The 10,082-nt window shown below is 42.7% G+C and overlaps 1 protein-coding gene across 1 annotated transcript in view; it reads right to left on the bottom strand.

Moving 5' to 3' along the window:
* The window catches only part of gosr1 (golgi SNAP receptor complex member 1), a 73,893-nt gene extending 64,875 nt beyond the window's left edge, over positions 1-9,018 (bottom strand). Inside the window, exons 1-3 of the mRNA XM_060943964.1 lie at positions 8,915-9,018; positions 715-826; positions 520-607 (exon numbers count right to left, since the gene is read on the bottom strand). Of these exons, the coding sequence (XP_060799947.1) occupies positions 520-607; positions 715-826; positions 8,915-8,945 (231 nt within the window). The 5' untranslated portion in view covers positions 8,946-9,018. The remainder of the gene's footprint in view (positions 1-519; positions 608-714; positions 827-8,914) is intronic.
* Positions 9,019-10,082: the final 1,064 nt, after the last annotated feature.

Raw genomic sequence — 10,082 nt, 5'->3', positions numbered from 1 at the left:
CTAGTGAAAAACTATTCCAAGAGGTTGTTGTCAGTTGTGGGTCAAAAAGGGTACACAATTGACTACTAATGGTCAGGGGGCTAATAATTTTGAACATCTCACTTTTGGTGTTTTTGGTTGAAACTCAGTGTGATAAGATATCGTAATGAAACTTGTTGGACAATGTCTTCATAGTGCATTTATTTCAAGAATAAAAACATTTGTTGTCAATGGTCATTTTCATGGAGAAATCAAGAATTATGTTCAATTCCACAAGGGGGGCTAATAATTTTGAGTTCAACTGTATTTCCTTCAACAAAGGTGTTTTTATGGATGGGGGCTTCCATATAAAAGGAATACCTTTGCTGTGTAAAGGCCTTAAAGAAGCACCTTTAGAAGCAAAACTCTCGACTGATTGACTACATTTGGCGTGAGGGGAAAACTGTTCCTTACTATTTAACAATTAATCTCATCCAATTTTATTTCTGGCCAAACAAAATCGACTTTTTGTCTACCGGATTAACAGCCCAACTTTCTAACCTTTGCAAGAAGCTGCTCAATCTCGACAGACATGGTCTCAAACATTCTGTCTTGGGTGGAGTTGTTAAGGAGTGGTGTTGTGTCAGAACTGTGAAAACAAAAGACAAGGAAGAAATACGTAAAGATGGTATTAATGGAGAATACGAAGATGCTTTATATGAATATAAGAAGTTTCACGTCCTCATATAACGTTACCTGTCTCCTCTGCGGCCATCGCGAGAGCTGCTGTAGCTGGTGCACAGTTTACTGAAGGACACCAGCTTCAGGTCGAGCTCATTCTCCAACTGTCTGGCTTGTTTCCGCAAATCTGCACATACAACAATCAAAACGATACATCAGTGCTGCCATATCTCTGCTTTTCCTATAAAATTCTTCGGTTTTCTCCAGTCAAAGGCTAGAAATTCTGTGTCATGTGATTTCATCAGAAGTACCATTAAACTCGAATGGTTGCCCTTGTGGAGCATCAGCCACACAAGTCCCTGTGTATGAGCCGCTACTAAAGAAACGATAAAGGATCTGAATGAAGCGTTAACAACTACTTCTTTTGGCTGCTCCCGATCAGGGGTCGCCACAGCAGATCTTTCGTCTCCATTGCTCCTTGTCTTCCGCATCCTTCTCTACCACTTTCATGTCCTCTCTCACCATATCCATGCATCTCCTCTTTGGCCTTCCTCGTTTTGGTGTGCCTGGCAGCTCCATCCTCAACATTCTCCTTCCAACATACTCTGCATCTCTTCTCAGGATGTGCCCGTACCATCTCATCTCTCTCTTAGCTTAATTCCCAAGCTCTCCACTAGGGATGTTAACCGATGACCGTTTGACCGGTGGTTGACCGAGTCAACGTCAACTGGTTAATTTTTTTTTGGTTGTCGGTTAAAAAAAAAAAAAAAATCGATCGTTTTGAAGCTGCCGATTTTGGAGTGGAGAACCTGGAATTCTGTGTTGTAAACGCTTGGGGCATGCCATGCGGTGTAAGGACGACAGCTGACAAATCAGAAACACCCATTCAGTCATGTCCCGCCCTCCCGCCCCAGTTGAAGACAGCTGCCACTCAGCGAGAGAAAAGTGTAGACACAGGCTTTTTAGCTTACAAATTACTATTCTGGTTTTTTTTTTTTTTTAATTATTATTAGAAGGCACATCGAGTTTAGTCCTGCCTCGGCCAGTGCATTCTGAAAGTATGTTTCGGTCTGTAGCCAACAATGCATGTTATTGCAGATCATATCTCTCCACACAAACTAAAGGCGCAGATGCCGACTTTTTCACGGCTGAATCGTGCAGATCCGATTTTTTTTTTTTTTTTAGGGGGGGCGTTGGAGTGTCTGAATAATTTCATCAGAGTAAATTCTGTATTAAAATTACTAAATAAGCAAATGCCGTTGAAATTATTCAGACACTCCAACGCGCCCCCCCCCCCCCCCCAAAAAAAAAAAATCGAATCTGCACGATTCAGCCGTGAAAAAGGCGGCATCCGCCAAAAGGCACGCCGTTTGCATCCCTGTTAAACTCATAGGTTAACCGACTTTAACCGGCTAATGAGGCTCGGTGGTCGGTCAAGATTTTTTTTAGTTTTCGCCATCCCTACTCTCCACATGTGCTGTCCCTCTGAATGAGGCGTTAACATTGTTCATATTTCAGCTGGAACTATTGTGCAGGCTGGGCCATTATAGAAAAATAACGCACACCTACTGACCAATCAGATTCAGGCATTCAAGTGCACTGTGGTCACGGTTTATTTGACCCTCAAGTCTATTTTTGCAAATATTACAAGCTGTTCCTTTGATTCCACTGAAAGCAGGTGGAAACAGCACCAGTCCTTAACTGTCACCTACCTTGGATATAATCAGCAGCAGTGAAATCTGGACTGTGCATAAACGTACTTCCTCTGTATTTTCCAAAAATCCATCCCTTCATCGCTGCTGATCCCTGTTCTAACACACTGGTGCTTCTCAATGTAAAGGAAGGATCCTTAACGGCTACGTTTCAAGGATACTACGTCATCAGGACCAAGTCCTTCGTTCCAAGAATTTTAAGGATGCGTACGTGTGTCTCCTTGGCATTCTTAAAGTGCCCACAAATAAGGTGGGACCTTTTCACTGGACTGTTCTGTTATGGGTTCTCCGAAGGCTAGGAACCTTGCCTAGGCTCTGAAGGACCCGTCCTACCAAGGAAGCATCCTTGACTTTGAGAAATACCCACTGTTTCCTCTGCTCTTCACCTACAGGAAAGCTATTGAAGCTGAGATAAGGTTGTTTTGTTTAGACTACAGTATTTCCCCTACCATTACATTGGTACCCGCACAGGACCCCACGCCCACCCACCCACACAGTCCGAGAAAAAACAGGAGTGCAGGCACTAGGACCACATGGAAAGTGGGCCTGCTCAAAAGGAGAGAGTACAAGAACTAGGACCATGCAGAAACATTCCCCGCTCAAGTTGCGCTCTCCTCTCATGCGCTCAAAAACTATTCAAACAAGTTGATTCAAACAAAAGTTAGCAATGTCAGAACCCCCCAAGTGGCAAAAGATGAAGGACATACGACTTCTTTTTCCAAAAAAAAAAGTGTGAATGATGTCTTCAGACACACTCATATATGTTATTTACCAGCTTAAGGTCGGTCCGTATGGTGAAATACCGTGACCGAGGTCTTGAAAGTACTGAGCGAGGCCCTCTGGGCCGAGGTCAGTATTCAAGGCCGAGGTCACGGTATTTCACCATACGGACCGACCTTAAGCTGGTAAATAATATATTTATTTTTTTCTTTACCAAATTCTAACAGAAAACGAGAGCGCCCGAAAGGGAAAACTGAGCCGAGCCGCCATTTTGAATCCTCATTCACGGCTGTAATGCAAATGGCTTCCTCCTCGGTATACAAGTGCACTTCCATGACAGGGAAAAAAAAAAACTACATTTTGCCACCTATGTAGTCCCCTATTTATACAAAATTGAGTCATTCAGGATTCAGCCATGTTTTTGCTCGGCGTTAGAGATTTTTAGCTTTCTCCTGAAATGTTTTCTTTTATTTCTTCTTCCTCAGGGTAGTAAAACTCGCTTTCACTGTGAACACTGTCATTATCGCTATCCATGATGTAAAATTAATGCTATTCTCCTGAGAAATGTTGGCAAAAATTTATAAGATTTTTGATAATCTTATAAATAAATCTTATTAAAAAAAAAAGATAAATGTTGACAAAAAATGCTACTACGTTTGTTGTTGTGAATGAGCGAGTCGCCAGAGGTCCATAATCGGGGTCTGTAACTGGGGTCCGTATGATAGGATACGGACCCGCTCGCCAGCCAATCAGAGCGCAGGATTTGCTGGAAACCGGACCGCAAAAAAAAAATAAATTATGTTACGAATATTCACAGTGGGGCGGCACGGTGGTGTAGTGGTTAGCGCTGTCGCCTCACAGCAAGAAGGTCCAGGTTCGAGCCCCGTGGCCGGCGAGGGCCTTTCTGTGTGGAGTTTGCATGTTCTCCCCGTGTCCGCGTGGGTTTCCTCCGGGTGCGCCGGTTTCCCCCACAGTCCAAAGACATGCAGGTTAGGTTAACTGGTGACTCTAAATTGACCGTAGGTGTGAATGTGAGTGTGAATGGTTGTCTGTGTCTATGTGTCAGCCCTGTGATGACCTGGCGACTTGTCCAGGGTGTACCCCGCCTTTCGCCCGTAGTCAGCTGGGATAGGCTCCAGCTTGCCTGTGACCCTGTAGAACAGGATAAAGCGGCTAGAGATAATGAGATGAGATATTCACAGTGAGATCGTGTTGGAATATGATATTACTTTGTAAACATCTTCAAGTTAGCTAGCCATAGAAAATGACTTATTTTTTTACATGTTCAGGTCTCGACATTAACGGTAGTCTGACTGTCCAGGACAACCAAACGTTTGGTCCGGACAAGTCAAATCCGCATCTGCCTGTCCGATGGGACAAGCTGAATATTAACTGAAAATCGCCATTTTTATCGTAATTGTTCAAGAGTTACATCAATAAAGTTCCAACAAAACCAGTTCAATCCCCTCAGTGATCCAGCCATGTTATTGTTTACGAACTTCCAGGGAAGCCAAGTACAGCAGGTGCGTGTGTAAAAATAACCATGCCGTAATATCTAATTATAGATTATTAGACTTTGAATTCATCAAAATAAAGTACATATCTGTGGTGAATCTTCATTTCATTCAGACGTTGTATTTTTTTTTCTTTTGTATGGTTCACATTAACCATCACAAATGTCGTAAAATATTTTTCGGGAATTTTACAACAGGGCCGAACTCACTTACGGTTTGTTTTCATTCACAGCGTGACTCTGTCACCATGATCACGTCCAACTTGTTTTGTTTCGGTTTTATTTCTTTAAATTAATTTATACTTCAAGTTTTACTGGATTAATCAAGATTTAACTTTATTTCCGCCAGAAACTTTGAATTTGGGTGAGTCTAACTCTTAAAACCCATCACCTGATCTGTTTTAACAAAACATGCACCATAATGGGGCTTTGGATAGTTTGTTTATTGTTACAGTTAAAGTTTGAGTTTTATTGAAAAATTATAAATCATTAAAGCATAATGATTATCATAACTACACCTGCTTTTTGGTAAACTTAAAATCACTTTCCTTTCATTGATCTAGTAAATACATAGTAGTAATAAAAAGGTTACGGTCAGGCCAAGGGAAAAAGCTTGCTGCTTTTCCGACTGGACAAATGGATTAAATTGTTAATATCGAGCCCTGATGTTATTTCAAACAAGCATGCTCAGTGTACTACTGTATTTCTTCACTCAACACATAAATCAGAGCAGGGCTCAACATTAAGCATTGCCCGATTGCCCGGGCCAAGTGAAACATGCATTCGGGCGAGTGGGATATGCCCCCGACATGCCCAACTGGACAAGTTGGAATGAGCATACATTACGAACTAGCACCACAAAAATGAGGCTTTTTGAGCTTTTATTTCAGTTCCTAAAAGCGTCCCTCACTATGTATCCACCATTATGTCTTGGCCGTTTTCTTAGTTTCGGTTTCATTTACTGCTTTGCAAGTTATTTTATATCCTCCCGCTGTTGTAGTATGATACACGTACTGTTTATAGACCCCTTACGCATGACGTCATGTATCACATGATAATTACAGCTGGGGTCAGACAGACACCATTTTTCATACAAGCAAGGCTTAATCTGTCTTCAATATGGTTAATTTTTGCGCCGTTTTTGCTTGTTCAAACAGAGAAATCAATAAAAGGCATTACCGTCTCCCCGCCATCAAGAAAAATGTTAACAAATAGAAGCAAATGCTTCAAGAACAACGAGGAAACGAGTGGTTAAAGAATACGAAGAGAGGAGCTCAGCCTGAAAACTCCAGAGAAATTCACAATTGTATTTAAAATGTATTTTACAAAAACAAAGTCGGAAGTGAGGATGGACGAGTTTGCTGAAGATCGTTTTATTTTTTTCTGCTCGCATTCGAGTTAGCTCCTTCATGAAAGTCTTTGATTTTTTTAAAGGTGAAGCCGCTTCCTTATTCGACACAGAAAACCCAGATTGGTTTCAAACAACTCGGGCATAAAAAAACTCAACAAGGAGCAACATGCGCGATAAATCCTGAAAGAACAGAACAGATTAAGAGCAGAGAGAGCTGGAGCTTTGTTTCTGTTATCAGAAGAAAAACACAGTCCTGTGCAAAATATTTATATGTCGTTTTTTTTGTTTTATCATCCACCTCCAGGTTTAGTAAAAAATAAAAACCAGCGCTGTGTCATGACAGACTGGCTGCACTGATTCAGTTACAGGTTGCCAGGTCTGTATAAAACACCCACAACCTACACACTAAACAATAATTTTAAACTCAAACATTATCCTGTCTGTCATAAGGCAGCACTGAGATTTTTTTTAACCTAGAGGTGGATGATATAACAAAAAAAAACAACCCGATATATAAATATTCTCAAACACAGTACTGTTCAAAAGTCTTGGCATCCTATTGTTTTCTTCATACAAACTTTATTATAGATTTCTATTTTAGGATTTCTACATTATCGAGTAATGAGCCTGCAGTCTGAGAGCGCTCTACACAAACACACTGAACTTTACAACAGCTGCATGCGCGTGAAATGGAAATAAAATCAACTAAGGCAGGAAAAACTATTTTGGATAAAATTGTTATTGTCCGTTACAAGTAAAAAGTAACCAATAACCAAACTTAATAATAAACTTAATCAATAACTAAACTTCAACTCAATGTGTGATCTTCATTTTATGTTGCAATTCTATGGTTTTCCTTAAAAAAAACAACAACAAAAAAAGTAGTACTCGCAAAATAGGGGGCAAGTGGAAATACAGCCCCATTTGCCCCCCAGGGCAAATGGGATTAAAGGGCATGTTCTGGACCAATTTATTGTTTTTTTTATATGAAAGTATGTCCCTTTACACACTTATCCAGGACAAACAAAACACGTCTGGAAAAATCCCAAGGGAGTCTGGAGCCAGATTCGTGACGTTACCTGCAGAAGCGCCGGCAGGCTGCGCGAGCTTTGCACCGTTTCAGTGCACAGCCTGTGTAGACCAAGCGCTCCCATTTCTCTCTCATTGTCCAGTCTTTTGGGAAACGATGAGTACTAATCCCATCAAGATTGGTGTTGCTACACCCTCCTACTATACATCTGTTAACCATTTTAATAATTACGCCATAACGTTGAAGAAATTTGCAGAAAACGACCAGGTCGTTTTCTCATAAACAAACCAGCACTGATGTAGGATTCAGAAGGAGGCGTCCCGCACGCAACGTCACGAAAATCAATGTTTGCCAGGAAATCCAAATGCCAAGTTTTTTCAAAGGCGGACCAATTCGCCTCAAATGGCTTGATTTCAACTGAATTTTTCTGGTATTGTGCAAGGTAAAAAAATTGCAGAGAATGCAGAATGTGACAGATACTTGACCCAAGTTTAATATAAAACAGGAGAATTACATTGATCTTGCTCCTGAATTTACCCGTGATATGCACTTTAAAAGTTAATATCGAGCCCTGCAGAGCAGTGACGGGCAGTGGAAAGATGAGTGAAAACAGATTATAATCTAATTGGAGCGGCACGGTGGTGTAGTGGTTAGCGCTGTCGCCTCACAGCAAGAAGGTCCAGGTTCGAGCCCCGTGGCCGGCGAGGGCCTTTCTGTGCGGAGTTTGCATGTTCTCCCCGTGGGTTTCCTCCGGGTGCTCCGGTTTCCCCCACAGTCCAAAGACATGCAGGTTAGGTTAACTGGTGACTCTAAATTGACCGTAGGTGTGAATGTGAGTGTGAATGGTTGTCTGTGTCTATGTGTCAGCCCTGTGATGACCTGGCGACTTGTCTAGGGTGTACCCCGCCTTTCGCCCGTAGTCAGCTGGGATAGGCTCCAGCTTGCCCGCGACCCTGTAGAACAGGATAAAGCGGCTACAGATAATGAGATGAGATGAAGATTTGGCAAAGAAATGCTCTATTATAAAAACTTGTTCTAATTCTTGTTCTAAAATAAATGTGAGGCCTTCAGTATGACTCTTGTGACTGTTTGTTCAAGTCCCTCTCAAACCAGTAAACTCAGGGGAAACACTGAACCCGAAAGGGATGCTGAAACAAGAAGGAAGAGGGGGGGAAGCTCTTCGACTCACTCGTTGTTGCGTGAGAAAAAAAAAAAGTTACACTACTTCCGGTAGGAAAAAAAAATACCCGGAAGTGAAAAGGGCTCGTGGACATTAAGCAGTTTACTGTTTGTGCCTTGTAGGCAACTTTAAACAGAAACCAGTAACAGGCACCATGACACTGAACCTCCTTTATAAAAACAGTACTGGTGAGCAGTGATATCCGGTGCCAGGTTATGAAATATCATTTTTAGTTTCACTTCTAGAGCTTTAAAATCAGCTGTGGCCAAGTTCTCGCTAAATACCACTTCACAGTGTTCCTGGTGACTAATCTCATCAGCATTAACACTGTAAACTCAAACCTGCGGAAATGTAATAGACTACACAGTCACTTTGCTAACGAGCTAGCTTGCTAGACACCTCATTAGCTACTTAACTGCTTCCAAGAGAGAATGAGTCGAGACCCAACAAACAATGACATGAATAAATCATATACCATCTCAGAGAAGTACACGAGTTAATGACATTAGAGGTGCTGAACAGAAAATCTCATCTCGAAGAGAGAGTGACGTCACTGAGTTTGCTAAACTAGCTTAAAAGATAAAGCTAGTGCCATCAGCCTGCTAATGCTAATGCTAACGCTCTGGACTGGATGGCAGTGGTGGTACACATTAGCCGAACTCATTTTCCCTAAACCTCCCAAAGCAACACCTCAAACATTAAGAAGTATTGAAAATGCCTTTAAAAACAGGACTACCGAGTCCTGAATTACGCCACTTTGCCACCTCACCTTCCCAGTAGTTGCTATTTGACGCCGCCATCTTTGTTATCCAACGTCATCCGCGTAGCGCTGGCAGAGACGTGGAAAAGCCTGACGCTGTGTCCCGCACTACACTACCGTACTACACAGTGCGGGTCTGATTAGTTCTCAGCATCTATTCTGGCATACTATGAAGTGCGGTAGTATGGATAGTTTGAGTGTGAATTCAGTTCGGACTAGAAACACCGCTAGAGCGCCCCCGCCTGGTACAGGACAACACAACACTCAACATTCCAGGCTCCTCATTATTTATTCTGATTATAGATCTGTTATCAGTCAGAATATATTTGAAATAAATCTCTCATCTCATCTCATTATCTCTAGCCGCTTTATCCTGTTCTACAGAGTCGCAGGCAAGCTGGAGCCTATCCCAGCTGACTACGGGCGAAAGGCGGGGTACACCCTGGACAAGTCGCCAGGTCATCACAGGGCTGACACATAGACACAGACAACCATTCACACTCACATTCACACCTACGGTCAATTTAGAGTCACCAGTTAACCTAACCTGCATGTCTTTGGACTGTGGGGGAAACCGGAGCACCCGGAGGAAACCCACGCGGACACAGGGAGAACATGCAAACTCCGCACAGAAAGGCCCTCGCCAGCCACGGGGCTCGAACCCGTACCTTCTTGCTGTGAGGCGACAGCGCTAACCACTACACCACCGTGCCACCCTGAGTAAATTGATATTTAAATTAATTTATCTTCAGCTTTATCCTGGTCCATTTTTTAATGTTCTGAAGCCTGCCTGAGGAACACCGGGTGCAAGGCAGGAACACGCTGGATTTTATGCCAGCCTATAGCAGGGCAAAAAGCGCGCACACACACACGCACACTCTCTCTCTGTCATCGATGGGCAATTTAACATTGCCAGTTCACCTACTGGCTTATTTTTGGGAGGTGAGAGAAAACCAGAGATCCTGGAGGAAACCCACAGACACAGGGAAAGCCATCCATCCATTATCTGTAGCCGCTTATCCTGTTCTACAGGGTTGCAGGCAAGCTGGATCCTATCCCAGCTGACTATGGGTGAGAGGCGGAGTACACCCTGGACAGGTCGCCAGGTCATCACAGGGCTGACACAGACAACCATTCACACTCACATTCAATTTAGAGCCACCAATTAGCCTTTAAC

This window comes from Neoarius graeffei, chromosome 17, assembly GCF_027579695.1.
Source record: "Neoarius graeffei isolate fNeoGra1 chromosome 17, fNeoGra1.pri, whole genome shotgun sequence".
NCBI classification, from domain to species: domain Eukaryota; kingdom Metazoa; phylum Chordata; class Actinopteri; order Siluriformes; family Ariidae; genus Neoarius; species Neoarius graeffei.
This window is presented reverse-complemented; position numbering and strand designations above follow the sequence as displayed.